Raw genomic sequence first — 18644 nt, 5'->3', positions numbered from 1 at the left:
TTTGGAATATGTTGCAGGCCTGAAATGCAGGAATGGATGTTTATTAAAAGTTGAGCAGACAAAACATGACATATCTTGGGTTCAAACTGTGACCCCAAGTAAATGTAAGGAACACTGCATTTTTATTTTATTTGCATTTTCCATACTGTCCCAATGGGGTTGTATAAAAAAATGAGGTTATTAGGGACTGGGGTGGGAGTGTGCAGAGGGGTAATGGAGGTCACAGCCATGGGAAGAAGCTGTTCCTCAGCCTGCTAGTCTGAGTTTTAATTGTTCTGTATCTCCGTCCTGAAGGCAGGGGTTGTGTCTTGGTTGGGTGGGATCTGTAGTAATGTTGCTTTATGCCAAGTTCACACTACACAACTTTCTGATTTGTCGGGTCGCTGTACAGTTCACACTACATGACTGAATCTTTTGCACTCGGGAGTCTTTCAGTCGGTGTATATTTCACACTACACGACTGATCTGCGATAGGGGCTTTCACACTACACGATCTATCACCAACTGGAATCACAGACGAGCTTCTCTGGTCTCCCAAACTACGTTTTGTCACGAAAACAAACGCGAGAAGTGACGAGGGGTTTAATGATACCACATCCAAAAATGCATGTCAACAAGTAGCAAGTGATCAAAGTGTTTGTGCGCTGATGTGCAGCGTAAAATCAAGGAGGAAAAATAAATGAATCTGAGTGGATTTGGCAACACAAACAGTATGGATTGTTCTATAGTAAGTTGGAGGTTAATTAATATTTTTGCAATGCAACGTTGGTGTTTTGTAGAGAACGATCAAGTCAGAAATACTGTAAAGCTTGTGTGTGTGCTGTAAAGCTGTAAAGCTTGTATTCTGATATAAACTATATTATGTCCCTGTCTATATTATGTACCGGTACCCTCCTCTCCTGCGTTTCCCCTCACACCGTATCTTGCGTTCTCATTGGCTGTTCGACAGAGCACTCATTGCCAGACGTGCAACTGAGATCAGATATCTGACATGCTAGATATCTCAATCCGGTCGCCGAGCGCTCGGCGAGCCGGTCGGATCGAGTTGTTGGATAGTTCACACATAGCGACTGAGAGCCGAGTTTCGATCGCCGAGTGAACGCCGAGTTGCTCCCGAGCCGGCAAATCTAGCGCCGACCGGTCGCCGAGCGAAATCTGGCCAAAAATCGTGTAGTGTGAACTTGGCAGTACAGTTTAAAAGGAAATTGCAATGACTAGAATGTCAGTGACCACACACACACATACACATACTCACATTCAAAAGCAAACAATAATAAAGGAAGGTCAGTTATGTCCACTGCATTCCACAGAAGAGTTCAGAGACAGAATGAGAGGAAATAAAAGATGAAACCATGTTTTTATTATAACTAATGAGGAACATTATATTTTTAAAACACTTCATCACAAAAGCACATCTGTTCATATGTAGTGTCCTACCAAGAACTATTGATTAAAAAATCTGGGAGGTAACCATGATCAGGAGCAAAACGGAACCAAGCTTTCCTGGACTCCTTGTGTCTGTGTAGCACCCACACAATCTGTTCCCTGTTATAAAATACATTATACATACTGACGTAGTGTGGCAGTGAGCCGTGTTAGAAGTTGTGTCCTCCTCATTGCAATTTTGACTGGCAGATGCTTAATAAGTCAGTTTCTCTTATTTGGGCGGCGCGGTGGCTGTAATACTAGGCCGCTCGGTCTGGTCCGATTTTCCACTGGTGTGCGATGCCAACCAGCTCTCAGTTCTGTGCTATCCCTTTTTTATCCACTTTATTTATTGTGGGCTGCAGATGTTGTGTATTTCAATTATCTTTTTGTTTCTGTTATTTTGGCCACCATGTTTATTTGTGATGGTCCCCTTGGTCCCCCAATTTGGCGCACTCAATTTGTCTTCCGCTGATGAGGGATACCCGATTGCAGTGGACACTGTATTTAAAAACTCAAGCAGTGCTGCTGTGTCTGATCCACTCATACCAGCACAACACACACTAACACACCACCACCATGTCAGTGTCACTTCAGTGCTAAGAATGATCCACCACCTAAATAATACAGGGTAAAAGCAGGCTAAAAAAGCATGCAGAGAAACAGATGGACTACAGTCAGTAATTGTAGAACTACAAAGTGCTTCTTTATGGTAGGTGGAGCTGATAAAATAAACAGTGAGTGTAGAAACAAGGAGGTGGTTTTAATGTTATGGCTGATCAGTGTAGCATATTTGCATATGCATGAGGTAGATAGCGGCATGCAATATGTGCCTTTAAGCTCATATCCTAGTTCATAAAATAGGTTTTGGGTAAGAATGCGACCTGAAAATGGGCACAAAAATCTTGTATGTCTACCTCTCAGTCTGCCCACTGGAAATTCAATTGAACTTTTTAATCTCTGGAGGATTTAAAGGTGTCTTAATAAGAAATGAAAATAAAAATCTAATAAGTTCCATTTAATTCAGAAAACAATGAAAAGCTTTTTATGTGGAGAAAAGAGATGGCAAAAATTCTAACAGCAGACGATGGAGAGTAAACACTGTGTGATTGAGCTGCACTCGAGCGTGTACTATTAATGCAGCTCTTGGATCGGCAGCCACGAGGCCAGACAAAGAAGAGTCTGTTTAGCTTTGCAACTACTTAATAAAAGAAGAAAAGAGAGGATGAACTAGCGCAAAAAAAGAGAGAAAGGCAGAGGCGTGTTGCTCATTTGTAAATGATTAAGAGTCTATATGAGCAAAAGTGTGTCAACATCCTTCCAGTTTTGGAAATATGCACATTGCTAGCATGTGTAAAAATGTAGGAAAGGCTGTGTGTCGGTTGACAAAGCAACATTATGACCACTGACAGGTGAAGTGAAAAACTGCATAGCCGCAGATCAGTCAGGGTGCCCATGCTGACCCCTGTCCACCGCCGAAAGCACCAACAATAGGCACGTGAGCATCGGAACTGGACCACAGAGCAATGGAAGAAGGTGACCTGGTCTGATGAATCACGTTTTCTTTTACATCACGTGGATGACCAGATGCGTGGATGCATGTGCGCTGCTTACCTGGGGAACACATGGCACCAGGATGCACTATGGGAAGAAAGCAAGCAGTGTGATGCTTTGGGCAATGTTCTGCTGGGAAACCTTGGGCCCTGCCTTCCATGTGGATGTTACTTTGATATGTACCACCTACCTAAGCATTGTTGCAGACCATGTACACCCTTTCATGGAAATGGTATTCCCTGATGGCTGTGGCCTCTTCCAGCATGACAATGCGCCCTGCCACAAAGCAAAAATGGTTCAGGAATGGTTTGAGGAGCACAACAACGAGTTTGAGGTGTTGACTTGGCCTCCAAATTCCCCAGATCTCAATCCAATCGAGCATCTGTGGGATGTGCTGGACAAACAAGTCCGATCCATGGAGGCCCCACCTCACAGCTTACAGTAGTTAAAAGATCTGCTGGTAGCATCTTGGTGCCAGATACTACAGCACATCTTCAGGGGTCTAGTGGAGTCCATGCCTCGTCGAGTCAGGGCTGTTTTGGCAGCAAAAGGGGGACCAACACAGTATTAGGAAGGTGCCTGATTGTTGTATTAAGGCATGGTTTGACAATTCTGGTGTGGAAGAATTCCAGTGGCTTGACCTCAACCCAATTAAACTTGTTTGGGATGAATCAGAACTTGTGAAGCTAAGCCTTCTTGTCCAACATCAGTGCCTGACCTCACAAATTCTCTTTTGACCTAATGAGCCTTTTTAAACAAATAAAATCAGTTAAAGTTGCTATATTAATGTCCATGATTTTGAAATAGCATGGGATGTACAATAAGCTTATAGCCAGGTGTCTACATATTTTAGGCTTTTTGTTACACATCACACCATTCTCCTCCTTGTGATGTTTAGCTCAATACATGAATCGATTCCAGATGCTGCAGTGGTTCTAAGTTAAAGGTGGCGTAAAGCTGTAATCTGATCTAATCACAAATGCATGGGCTTTGAAATGACATCCAGGCCTGTACTCACAGTAGAATAATGACAGAGCAATGCTGCTTCTGGTCTGATCAGACAGCGCTCCACCTACACAAAACCACCTAAAGGAGGGGTTCAACGGGACGTTGTGCTCACATTTCAGAAGCTGACGATTAAATCAACAAACTGGAGAACACATGACGGGGGATCTGGGACCGTTTCTGTTTTTAGAATGTATTCAGATCCTTCAGATTCTGAGGTCCAAGCTTGTGTACTTCATACTTTATCTGATCCCACTAGTTTTCTATGAGCTTTAGATTGGTTGACGGTGACGTCCATGGCAAAACCTTGATTCTGTGGTCATTCAACCTCTATCTCACGTAGTATTTACTCAGTACCATGTACCTTGTCTCTTTTAATTACTTTTTAGATTAGAAATGTCTTTTTGAATTTATTTTAGGCCTTTTGTATTTATTGTACTGTTGTCTATCTGCACTGTGTACTGTACGGTCTTGCACTTTATATACTTTATGCATTTTCTCCCCTTTTCTCCCTTTTAGCGCGTCCAATTGCCCGATTGCGTCATGCTTCCTCTCCACTAATGCCGATCCCTGCTCTGATTGAGGAGAACTAAGCTAACCCACTCCCCCTCCGACACGTGGGCAGCATGCCGAATGCATCTGATCACCTACACTTTGACGAGTGCAGTGCAGCTCAGCGTTGTGTACGGAGAGACACAGCCTGAGAGCACTCTTTTCATATCTCTGTGCAGGCAGCAGAGGTTGTAATTGCACCAGTCATGAGAGAGAGACCACATCCAGCTTAGTCCTGCCCATATCTGATTGGCCAATCGTTGTTCATGTGGCCGCTCAGCCTTAGTCGGCAGGCAGAGCTGAGATTCGATACAATGTTTTCGAGATCCCAGCTCTGGTTCCAGCGCGTGTTTTTACTGCTGTGCCACCTGAGCGGCCCTCTCTTGACTCTCTTGATTGGATCATTGTCCTGCTAGAAGAACAAGCCAAGGCCCAGTAAATAGGGTGGTTTGAGTGTCCAGCAAATGTCCAAGCATCACGGCTGTGGCTGACAACACTAGTTCTAGGGGTCAGAATGTCTCCTCAAGTATCCTCAGACATCACTTACATAACTAGAAGTTGTTTACGAGGGTTGCCTGAAAAAGCCTCTGCTATGAATGAGAAACAAACTTGAGGTATGTACAGATGACCAGACATTACTAGAACTTTCAGTGAGACTAATGCCTAGTTTACACTACACGATTTTTGCCCTGATTTTCACTTGCAGATAGGACGCCACTAGATGTGGCAGCTCGGAGGTAACTCTGCGTTCGCTCGGGATTTGAAAATCGGCTCTCGATCACTGTGTGTAAACTGTTCAACGACTCGATCCGAGTGGCCAGCCGATCGCTTGCAGACTCAAGAAAAATATCTAGCATGTTAAATATCTGGAAAGACAGTAGGCTGGACTTCTCAAAGATGCAGACACAAAGATACAGACAAGTACTTCATTCCCCACTGTAAATAATTAGTGGTTCTGTGTTGTGGGGTTGCTTTTCTTCTAAGGGCTTGAAGCTGCCTAGCTGAGGACGTTAGATTAGGACAGAGCTGTTACTTATTCCTGGAGATCAATCTCCAACCCAGGACCTACTCATCTCTCTTCATGACTCCCAGATCAGACCATCTGATAATGTACAGAACCTTGGTGTTGTCCTGGATAACCAGCTGACCTTCTCTCCTCATGTAGCCAACATGACGAGATTTGTTGGTTTCTCCTCTTCAACATCAGGAAGATTCGGCCATTTCTGTACATGGAAGCCACTTAGATTCTTGTCCAGTCTCACGGTTGGAATACTGCAACTCCCTTCTGGCAGGTGCTCCTATGTCCACTATTAAACCCTTGCAGCTCATTCAAAATGCAGCTGTTCGTCTGGTCTTTAACCAACCTAAACACTGTCACATCACCCCACTACTGTGTTCTCTTCACTGGCTTTCTGTAGCTGCACGCGTTCAGTTCAAAACACTGATGCTCACCTACAAAGCCAAAAATGGACCAGCCCCAAGTTACCTTTGAGGTCTGATAAAACCCCACTTTGTACCACCAACCTTCGAGCCACTACTCTCGCTCGACTTGATCCTCCACTGAAAAATTGAGGGCGACAAACGAGGGGCTCTTCTCTGTTCTTGCACCCAAGTGGTGGAACGAGCTTCCTCTGTCTGTCCGAACATCTGAGTCTCTCCCACCTCAGGTGTCTACATACCCATCTCTTTACTAAGCACTTAAGCTGACATGTACTTACTAAGCTCTTATTCATTTCTTTCAGATTTGTATTCTTGGACTATTGTACTTAAACTAGAGTAAGATAATGTTCACTATGGAAGCACCTCTGTAAGTTGCTCTGGATTAGAGCGTCTTCTAAATGCCAAAAATGTATTGATTTATTTATATCTGCTGGTACTTCATGAATTCCATGATACTATGAAGTAGGGTTGGGCGGTATGACGGTATTACGGTATACCGCGGTATTTAAAAATGATGACAGTATTTAAAAATGGTGACGGTATTTTTAAAAAATGTGAAGCGCCAAATTTCTGCTTCGGGTTTACCTTAAAAACGGAGACTTTAGGACATTCAGTAAGGGAGGGATGGGCGGTTGGAGCTACTGATTGGTTGTGGAGGTGCTCACTGAGGTGATAACACAAAAACTAGTGCGCGCTCTACATAGACGCGTTTTACATCATCCTATGCGCGCTCCCGAGAAGGAGGCTGTTTGAAACCTTAGATGCCTTAATAAGCTGTAGTTCGGTATCTTAACATTTCAAGAACGAGTGAGCATCGGAAGTGTCCTTGGCTTAAAACATGGCTGACGGTGCGGAGAAACGGAATTATTTTCAAACATAAATAAATGATTATTGATGATTATTAAACTTGTATAAACTTGCACATATGTTTTTATTTGCAAAATCGAGCTTGTGAGTTGACATGCTTGTGCACTGTGCTATCCCATCCCATTGGTTTGAATGGCAAAATGCTAACTGTTAGCTTAGTATAAGACAGCCCCGATATTAATATCAATGATGAACGATCATGAACATTTTGCTACCTTGCCTTAAATGTAGGCATAATTCAAAAAACACTTCAATGAGAAAAAAGATTTATTTTAAAAGGAAACTACAGGAAAGAGACAGACTGGTTGCATTGCATTAAGTTTCATAAAAATCCTCTCTTGTTCAGAGATGTGTTTGTGCCTGTGTTTGTTTCTGCTTTAAAACATACACGCCATGAACCAATCAGATTTAACATCATTAAACGAGTTTAATTATTTGTCATAATACTACTAGCTCTCTCTTTATCTGTGTGTGTGTGTGTGTGTCGCTCGCTCCCCGTGATAACTGCGCAGTTCTAATCGGCTGTATTTCACCCACTCCGCTTCGCATCAGTAGACGGAATTAATCAGTCATTATAAAATAAAAATATCCCAGAGGTGCGACTCGGGTTCCTTTAGTTCATTTCAAAGAGCCGTTCAATAGAATCGGATCGTTCACGAACGACCCATCACTGACAGACAGACACGCCCCCTCCCCCTATGCGCCTACGCGGTAATACCGTATACCGCGGTATTTTTTGAAGACGGTATGAAAATCGGCAATATCGCCCAACCCTACTATGAAGTTGTTTAGAGTCTTTAAAAGGAAAACAGCCCCACAACACTGATCCTCAACCAGTGCATTACACTAGGGATGAGGTACTTGTCTACATTGCTATATTTGTCTTTGCACCAAATCCAACCTCTTGTCTTGATTTTGGTCTTATCGGACGATGAATCATAGTCTTACTGAAAGTTCCAGTAATGTCTGGCCATCTGTAAATACTTCAGTTTGTTACTCATTCATAGCAGAGGCTTTTTTAGGCAACCCTCCCAAATAACTTATTTCTGGTTATGTAAGTGATGTCTGATTGTACCTGGGGAGACATTTGGAACCCCAGAGCGAAGTAATGTTGTCAGCCACAGCTGTAGTGTTTGGACTTGGCCACTCAAACCCTCCTCTTTACTGTATATGATACTGTTCAGTTTGTTTGTGGTAATTTCCTGAGTGCAACTCAATTTCATTATTTGTCTTTCTCATGGATTAATTGATACCTTGTTATTACAACCCTGTGCAACATAAAGTCCTTGCTGATCATTTAAGTGTCTGATTGTTCAAATAAACTTAAAAACATATCCCAGACTGGGTTTACATGGAAGGTGCTTGGTGGTACTTGAACCTAGCCATCGGTCGGGGGGTTGGGGGCATTACACATCAGTGCAATCTTGGTGCTGGTCCAAAGTCTCGAGAAATGGGAGGGTTGCATCTGCAAGGGAGTGTGGCATAAGAAACAAAAGTGGATATTGAACTTTTGATAGACTCATTCCTCCTAGATGCAGGATGGACATCCTAACAGCTGCAATCAGACTCATCAGTAAATCATAATCATTTATAATAAATACCTACCATTATCTACCATCTTTGGTATCTACCATCATCTGTCCGTCTGTATATCTGTCTGTCCGTCCGTCCGTCCATCCATCTATTCACCCATCCATTCACCCATCCATCCATCTATCTAGAAGAAGATCATCTATCTATCTATCTATCTATCTATCTATCTATCTATCTATCTATCTATCTATCTATCTATCTATCTAATCATCTATCTATCTATCTATCTATCTATCTATCTATCTATCTATCTATCTATCTATCTATCTATCTATCTATCTATCTATCTATCTATCTATCTATCTATCTATCTATCTATCTATCTATCTATCTATCTATCTAGCCATCTATATATCCATCCATCCATCCATCCATCTATTGTGGCCAGAGTCTTTTACACAGAGTCTGCACAGGACTCCTTTACAATAACCATTCTTTTTGGTTCTAACACTACCAGAACTATCTTTGTTTCCAGCAGCACAAAATCAGTAGGCCGTGATCATTTCACATTGTGCGTTCCAAGAGTACCAAACCTTACATTTTTTTGCAATGAGCAATTTTGTCTGACTGATTATCACACAGTGTTCCCTGGCTTAAGTTTCTCTTGATTGGTGAAACTTAAAAGATATGAATCTTGCAGTCTTAGCTCTGGGTGATGCAGTTCCCATAACGACGGTATTCACATCTTAGTCTGTTTTGTGTCCCGATTCTGTTCAGTGTTTTTTAATGTCTCTCACCTGTTTTTAATATAGCCTGTGATTAATTTTGTATTTAAACCCTCGGTCTGCTGTTTTCCTGGCAAAGTGTTGTCATTTTTGTTAGCACTGCACAGTCTTATTTCAGTTTAGCATTCTGTTAATGCCTAGTTCTTTGCTGGAAGGAGGGGGGTTCATTTCAAGTAACTGGTGGCACCATGGTGATGTGTACTGTGTAAGGTTTAAATATTTGACAAATGCATCAGCTATGCAACTATGTATTTGGACTTTAATAAATAAATAGCTACTTTTTAACAAGGCATCTAACAGACCAGATGACCAGATAATCTTATTCCCTTTCATTCAGTGTTTAGCCCTAAACAATAATAACAGCAAAAAAAAAAAAAACTGTTGTAACCTATAAATAAAAATCCCCCTTTTTACAACCCCAAAAAAAAAAATCTGAAAAAGTTGGGACAGCATGGAAAATGCAAATAATAAAAAACACAGAGTTTCTTACATTTACTTCGTCTTTTATTTGATTACAGATAGTTTGAACCCAAGATGTTTCATGTTTTGTCTGGTCAACTTCATTTAATTTTTTAATAAACATCCATTCTTGTGTTTCAGGCCTGCAACACATTCCAAAAAAAGATTGGATGGGGGCAATTTAGGGCTAGTAATGAGGTGAAAAAACTAAATAATTATGTGATTTCAAACAGGTGATGTCAAGAACTGCATCAAGAACCGGCACTCAACAATAGCTGATATAACCACATGGATGAGGGATTACTTTACACACCTTTGTCAAGCACTAAAATACAGAGTTACATGCACAAATACCACTTAAAACTTTACTGTGCAAAAAAGAAGCCTGTCCAGAAGCGGTGTCGGAGGCATCTAGGATGGACCATCACACAGTGAAAACGTGTATTGTGGTCAGATGAATCAGCATTCCAGGTCTTTTTTTTGGAAAAAATGGACACCGTATGCTCCGGACCAAAGACAAAAAGGACCATCCAGACTGTTATCAGCAACAAGTCCTAAAGCCAGGGGTATGGGGTTGTTTGCAGGAAGAATGGGACAAAAATAAAGCTGAAACACTAAATCACTTAGTCTCCTCGGTGCCAAAAAGTCTTTTAAAGTGGTAAATGCTTTACTGTCCCAAATTTTTTTGGAATGTGTTGCAGGCCTGAAATGCAGGAATGGATGTTTATTAATAAATGAAATGAAGTTGAGCAGATAAAACATGAAATATATCAGGTTAATTCTGTCTGCAATGAAGTAAAAGTCAAAGTAAATGTAAGAAACTCTGTATTATTTGCATTTTTTATGCTGTCCCAACTTTTTGATGTATTGCGCAATCATATCAGCTGACTAATTTGGAGCGTTTTTAACTTTAATTTAATTTACTTTCATTTACTTGCTCCCATTAGTAGAAACACCAACTTCCACAGAATGCAGTGCCATCATGATGTTGACAAGAGCCTCTGTGCTAGTATGTGCGTGCAAAATTTTTCGCTCTGTTTTAGAATCAGGGAAAGGCTTGTTTTAACAAGGCAGACGTGCAGTCCATTGATCTGCAGCTGTTGTGGTGCTTCATGGCAGAGACCGAGTCGCACGTTAGTCACACACACAGCGACTTCAGACTCAACTCGGACTCGTTTCAAATTACTTGGACTCGACTCATGACTCGCAAAAAAATGACTCGTACACAAGAAGAGTCAGCATGTGTTAACATTAGTTACGTGTGACAATTACATATATATATTTCTAATTATTATTATTATTATAAATATTTTGCTTTCTAATAACGCTCCGGCCGCATTAACCCGCAAAGCACGCTATGGGTAAATGTTACAGCCCGCTTCCAGTATGGTGATGAAGCATCGCTCCCTACTCCCTACACAGTTTAAACATTTTCATTACCCTTCGATTGGAATCTAACTTAAAATAGTGGGGGGCGGCACGGTGGCTAAGTGGGTAGCACTGTCGCCTCACAGCAAGAAGGTCCTGGGTTTGATCCCCAGGTGGGGCGGTTCGGGTCCTTTCTGTGTGGAGTTTGCATGTTCTCCCCGTGTCTGCGTGGGTTTCCTCCGGGTGCTCCGGTTTCCTCCCACAGTCCAAAGACATGCAAGTGAGGTGAATTGGAGACACTAAATGGTCAATGACTGTGTTCGATATAACCTTGTGAACTGATTAACCTTGTGTAATGAGTAACTACCGTTCCTGTCATGAATGTAACCAAAGTGTAAAAACATGACGTTAAAATCCTAATAAACAAACAAACTTAAAATAGTGGAATACCCTACGTAGTGCACTTCACAGGAACAACTGGGGTGAATGGAACACTCCTACAAAATTGGTGCTCATTTTAATTTTTAGTAAGAAATGTTGTTATTTGCATTTCTTCAGTTTGCGTCACACAGATAATGTGTCTGTCAGTGAAACGCTTGATTGGCTTTCTAATGAGTTAGTATTTTACTTCACAACCAGGAAAAGTTTGGAGGTTTTTAATTATAAGCACATTTACAAAATAACGGATTATATTCCTAATGGGACACACGGTTATAAATTTAATAGCATCTGGAAGAACATAAGCTATGCCCTTTTTTGTGTTGTGTGTTCTCTTACATTGCTTGTAAGGCTGATATGCCCGGCTGGAGGATCTATTCTAGGACCTGCTTAGCTTCTCCTGATCTTATCTGTTAGCCAGTGAAGTATTATTCTGGGGAGGTCACGGAGAAACTACCCTGGATGCAAGCTGCCTCCAGTGGGGTTATGATGGGGTTATGATGATGGCTCTGCCAGAGAGGTCCATCGTGTATGCAAGTGACATGGCAGTCCATGGTATCTTTTAATTGCCACTGCCAGTTTTACTGAATTCTTCATTTTTTGTAGAGTCTGGAGTGTCATCCACTCATTGGTGGATTGAGTAGCTGGCACAATTGGCAACCTAGCTCTTCTTTCTCCTTTTATCTTCTTTCTTCTTTGTTGTTTTTTACAGTGACTCACCTGTGTTTCTTTGCATTTACTGGAGGTACTTAAAGTTATGCCCATGTTGGGTAATCGACTTGCTTCTCTGTCTTTCTTGGCAATCGTGTGGAGTCTGGTGATCTCTGCTCCGACATGTGTGTTGCCTACCTGTTTTATTCTCTCTCTCCCTCAGGCTATTTTTGAATAGTACCATATAGTGTGGTTTTATAGGACATGTAAAATTGCACAGTGATGTTTAATGTGCTTGTAATCTACTTTTATGATGATTAAGAGTATGTTTATTTGTATGTGTGTGTATGTGTTTGTGTTTGTACAGGTGCTACAGTTTCCCAGTCAGGTGATCTACAATCGAGTTGGGAAGTGTGGCAGTCGCACAGTGGTGCTGCTTCTCAGGATCCTGGCTGAGAGACAACAGTTTAACCTGGTCTCCTCTGACATCCATAACAAAACCAGGCTAACTAAGCATGAGCAGGTCAGTGTGTGTGTGCGTGCGTGTGTGGGCTACCTGGTGGCTACCTAAATCCGCAAGTTAGATTTAAAAGATTGTCAATAGATGTGTTAGAAAAGTCTGTCGCATTCAGACTTGTACCTTGTGGCCAATTTATATTTGGGAAATGACAGTATGCACTTCATGCATTCAAGGTTGCCAGGTTTTGCAGACTAGCGACTTGATAATATATCCATTTTACCCATCAATCTACAATCAATCACCTATAATGACTGTGCTCGCCCACTACTGTTGAGATCTAGGAGTCTGGGGTTTAAATGTCATTGGTGCTATTGGCCGGTCAGGCATCTGCATGGACGTGATTGACTACTGTCCAGGGGGGATGGCCGGAACAGCCTAGCCATTAGGAGGTGCATTTGTCAGTGCGTTCTCAGTGCCGAACCCAAGCCGGATAGGTTGGAGTACACCTGTTGGAAATGGAATTAATTGAACATAGTTTGGAAAGCCACATACCTTGGTCTATAAGGACCCACAATTTATACTGCATTGCCAGAATGAAATCCAAATCATAAGGTTTGAGGAACCTTAAACATGGTGGTGGCAGCATCATGCAATGAGGGTGCGGGACAGTGAGTCTAGAAAGAATTGAGGGATAAATACAGAAACATTCTTAAAGAAATCCTCCTGCAGATGTTTTACCTTTATCAGTTCACCTTTCAACACGACAATGACCTAAAGCATACAGAAAAAACAACACTGAAGTGGTTTCAGGCCAAGTCTTTCAATGCCCTGAGTGGCCCAGTCCATGCCTCAGATTTAAACCCCATCAAACATCTGTGGAGAAACCTGAAGATGGCAGTTCACAGATGCTGACCATTTAATCTGAAGTCATGAAATATGGGATTAACTGCCCAATACAGGTGTGCAAAGCTTGTAGTTGCATATCCATAAAATATGGGACACCCCTTGCAAACCTTTGTCTTTTGGAACATATTTAAACATATGCACATTTGAGCTTCATTTGAACAGTACTGAGAGATGAAACTTATATAACTAAACAACTAAAATGTTAAAAATTACTTTTAAACACAAGTTGTAAAATGTAATGAACAAAAATAAGAAATAGATTGTGAGGAAAAAAGTTAGGACACCCCCTATACTGCGTGGACTATACTGTAAAGCTTGTGTGTGTGCCGATGTATTCCAATAGAAACTACACAATATTATGCCCCGTCCCACGTTTTTACAACTCCTACCCCAGGTTCCCCCTCACCCAGTAGCTTGTGTTCTCATTGGCTGTAGTTCAACATAGCACTCGCAACATCTTTTACACTACAGAATTTTAAGTTGCCGACTGGTCCAGATATTTAACATGCTAGATATTTTTCTTGAGTCTGCGAGTGCTCGGCGAGCTGTTTGGATTGCGTCGTTGAACAGTTCACACATAGCGATCAAGAGTTTAGAGCTTTATAACTGGATTGTCAACTAATAAAAGTTTGTAAAATAAAAAAAACAATAAAAAAATAATGATCAAAGGCGTCCATCAATGCACTCATTTCAATAGTTTCATTTATCATTTTCACATTAACAGCCTATATACAGGGACATTTTGGGCTTGACAAAGTTTTGAGTTGGAGCAGTGAATTCTGCGCTCCTTAAATGCAGCTAAATTGTTAAAGAAAAATAAATGTGAAATTTAACAAAGAAAAGTTTGTGGAGTGAAAACAATACAGTAAAACAAGACAATAAAAAAAACAATCACCTCCTAAAGGTTAATGCCCTATTCACATCACACCACCGACTGCACGCATCATACTTAAAATATTCTTTATTTAACTAATTAAATGCCGCTTGGCTTAAACAGTTGTGGCATTAAAACCTGGAAAGTCATCTAACAACCTCACAACTTTTAAAATGTGAACTAATGTATAGCCGAACTTATTCATTATCAGATTTTTAGAACATCATGATCAGATTATTGCCAACATTTTGTCTTGTGTATATAAACACAGTGATTAGGAGTGAGTATGTTTGACTCCAATGTTGGCCATTTGGCTCAAGCAGGCTATCAATAACCCAACAGCTGCATCTCAGCATTTTGTTTCCCTTAGACAGTGTTACTGTGAGGGAAAATTTAAGCTAAAAACTCCAAAACATTTCAGTGATATGAAACACATATTTAGGAACTGATTTTGTGATGTCATAAAGTTACAGTGCATATATTCACTTCAAATGTATGCACCTACTGTAACCCTTTTTGACTTCGTACTAATAAGTACTAATAAAATATGCATTTATTATATATATAAAAAATTATTATTACATAAAAAATGGTTGGTTAATGATAAATATAATTAATTATAACAAAAACAAAAGAGAAAATTACAAATAAAAAGTATAATGAAAGTAGTTATTGTTTATCATCCTTCAGTTCAGTCTGTGGTAGTATAAAGTCTGATAATAACATATACACTGATCAGCCATAACATTAAAACCACCTCCTTGTTTCTACACTCACTGTCCATTTTATCAGCTCCACTTACCATATAGAAGCACTACTGACTGTAGTCCATCTGTTTCTCTGCATGCTTTGTTAGACCTCTTTCTTGCTGTTCTTTGATGGTCAGGACCCCCACAGGACCACCACAGAGCAGGTATTATTTGGGTGGTGGATCATTCTCAGCACTACAGTGACACTAACATAGGGGTGGTGTGTTAGTGTGTGTTGTGCTGGTATGAGTGGATCAGACACAGCAGCGCTGCTGGAGTTTTTAAATACTGTGTCCACTCACTGTCCACTCTATTAGACCCTCCTACCTAGTTGGTCCACCTTGTAGATGTGAAGTCAGAGACGATCGCTCATCTATTGCTGCTTTTTGAGTTGGTCGTCTTCTAGACCTTTATCAGTGGTCACAGGATGCTGCCCACAGTGCGCTGTTGGCTGGATATTTTTGGTTGGTGGACTATTCTCAGTCCAGCAGTGACAGTGAGGTGTTTAAAAACTCCAGCAGCGCTGCTGTCTTATCCACTCATACCAGCACAACACACACTTACACACCACCACCATGTCAGTGTCACTGCAGTGCTGAGAATGATCCACCACCCAAATAATACCGAAAGGGGGGTAACAAAGCATGCAGAGAAACAGATGGACTACAGTCAGTAATTGTAGAACTCCAAAGTGATTCTATATGGTCAGTGGAGCTGATAAAATGGACAGTGAGTGTAGAAACAAGGAGGTGGTTTCAATATTATGGCTGATTGGTGTATTTGAAGTGCATCTCACAGTGACAAAATCAGGAGTCCAGCATGCCAGATTAAAGAAATGTAATATGAGTAAAGGTAAAAAAAAATAAAGTAGCTGGGAAAATCCTGTAATAGGTTATGTAAGCAGAATGTGAGGACAAATTACCTCTTGGGAAAATTTAACCTGATTTGAACTCAGCAAACATTGAGTTCAAACCAAAATTAGGTTAAACCCACTTGAACGGACATGTTTTTTCAGCCTCTGACAGTCGTCTTGTGCTCCGGTGTGTGTGTGGCAGGAATAAAGAGCTGGGATTTATTGGCTTAAGGGCTCACTTGGGAAGTTTTAGTGTCTCAGAGATCAGACAGTTCAAAGCAATGTGAGGAATTTTAGTTTTATGCTGCATTCAACTCGCCTTAAAAGTGCGTGTTTGAACTACAAGCCTGTGTTTACAAAAATTTATAATAGACAGATTATTTGAGGAACTACTGTGTCTGTTGTTTATTGATCTAAGAAAATACTACAGTAATGGTACAACCCCGAATAAGAAAAAGTTGGGACAGTATGGAAAATGCAAATAAAATAAAATGCAGTGTTCCTTACATTTACTTTGACTTTTATTTGATTGCAGACAGGATGAACCTGAGATATTTCATGTTTTATCTGCTCAACTTCATTTCATTTATTAATAAACATCCATTCCTGCATTTCAGGCCTGCAACACATTCCAAAAAAAGTTGGGACGGGGGCAATTTAGGGCTAGTAATGACGTGAAAAAACTAAATAATGATGTGATTCCAAACAGGTGATTGTAATCATGATTTGGTACAAAAGCAGCATCCAGGAAAGGCTGAGTCTTTGAAGAGTAAAGATGATCAGAGGATCTTCAGTTTGTAAACAAATGTGGGAGAAAATGATTGAAATGTTTAAAAACAATGTACCTCAAAGAAAGATTGAAACGGATTTGCATATTTCTCCCTCTACAGTGCATAATATTACTAAACGATTCAAGGAATCAGGAGGAATTTCAGTGTGTGAAGACCAAGGGTGCAAGCTTAAGCTGAACGCCCGTGATCTTCGATCCCTCAGACGGCACTGCATCAAGAACCGCCACTCGACAATAGCTGATATAACCACATGGGTGAGGGATTACTTTGGCAAACCTTTGTCCAGCACTACAATAAAGAGTTACATGCACAAATGCCACTTCAAACTTTACTGTGCAAAAAAGAAGCCTTATGTTAACCATGTCCAGAAGCGGCATCAACATCAGCATTCCAGGTTGTTTTTAAATAAAATGCTTGCTGTGTGCTCCGGACTAAAAGGACCATCCAGACTGTTATCAGCGACAAGTCCAAAAGCCAGGGTCAGGCATGGTATACTTCTGTGATGGCACCATTAAAAAAAAGTACATTGAGATCTTAGAGCAACATGTGCTGCCTTCAAGACGTCATCTTTTCCAGGGATGTCCATGCATTTTTCAACAAGACATTGCAAAACCACATGCTGCACACATTACAAAGGCATGGCTGCGGAAAAAGGGGGTACGGGTACTGGACTGGCCTGCCTGCAGTCCTGACCTGTCCACAATAGAGAATGTGTGGAGAATTTTAAAACTAAAAATGTGACAACGACGACCCCGTACTGTTGCACATCTTAAGACGTGTTTGCAGGAAGAATGAGACAAAATAAAAGCTTTCTTAACTAAAACAGCAAATATGATTAGCAAAAAAGGTGGATTTATTTGGTGGACAAACAGTAGCTTGTTAGGTAGTACTCATCAGAATCCATCATTCATTCCTTTAATGTGGTGGCATGTGGCTCAGTGGGTAGCACTGTTACCCCACAGTGAGAAGGTCCTATTTTCGATTCCTAGGTGGAGCAGTCTTGGTCCTTTTTGTGTGGAGTTTTCATGCTTTGCAGCAGTTGTTTTACTCAACAGTTTTGGTTGGTTGTTTGTTTATTTCATCCAGTAGCTTGTCAGGGCAGAGATGGGGACTCAAGTCCGAGTTGCACGTAAGTCGCACACACAGCGACTTCAGACTTGACTTGGACTCGTTTCAAATGACTTGGACTCGACTCGTGACTTCCAAAAAATGACTTGTGGACAACAAAAGTCAGCAACATTAGTTACATGTGACAATTATATATATACTGTATATGATCCGACATCATTATGATCGTGTCATTTTCTGCTCTCTAGTAACGCTCCGGCCGTCTTAACCGGCATGGTGGAATACCCTACGTAGTGCACTTAACAGTAACAGATAATGTAAATGGAACGCTCCTACAGAATTGGCGCTAACAATTGTAAGAACCGCTTTCTGAACCAATCAGATCTTCTGATTTTAATATTTAGTAAGAAATGCTGTTATTTGCATGTATTTAGTTTGCAGCGTCACACAAATGATTGTCAATGAAACACTTGATTGGCTTTCTAACGAGTTCATGTTGTTAGGGTTAGTTAATAACCCACCAAGGACTAGGGGGGAACCCAAAGGCGAGTGCACAAACAACAAAACCCAGAAGTGATAATACGATATTTATTTAAACAAATAATAAATAAACGACCAAAACAAACAACCAAAAAGATAACAGAAAACGAGAGGGGAGCGGCAGGAGCGGTACTGGAAGCGCCGGGGAACTGCAGGGCGGACTGATGACCAGGAGTGATGAACCGGAATGCAGGATGACCAGGAATGGCAGGAGAACCAGGAATGGCAGGAACGCAGGAGAACCAAGAACGGCAGGAATACAGGAGAACCAGGAACGGCAGGAACACAGGAGAACCAGGAACGGCAGGAACGCAGGAACGGGGGGA

The 18644-nt window shown here is 41.1% G+C and overlaps 1 protein-coding gene across 1 annotated transcript in view; it reads left to right on the top strand.

Moving 5' to 3' along the window:
- Nucleotides 1-18644, top strand: part of usta (uronyl 2-sulfotransferase a) — a 151993-nt gene that overhangs the window by 105728 nt on the left and 27621 nt on the right. Inside the window, exon 3 of the mRNA XM_063001942.1 lies at nucleotides 12445-12612. Within this exon, the coding sequence (XP_062858012.1) occupies nucleotides 12445-12612 (168 nt within the window). The remainder of the gene's footprint in view (nucleotides 1-12444; nucleotides 12613-18644) is intronic.

This window comes from Trichomycterus rosablanca, chromosome 9 (genome assembly GCF_030014385.1).
Source record: "Trichomycterus rosablanca isolate fTriRos1 chromosome 9, fTriRos1.hap1, whole genome shotgun sequence".
Taxonomy (NCBI): Eukaryota; Metazoa; Chordata; class Actinopteri; order Siluriformes; family Trichomycteridae; genus Trichomycterus; species Trichomycterus rosablanca.
Note: the sequence above shows the minus strand (reverse complement) of the source record. Positions and strands in the feature narration are given on the sequence as shown.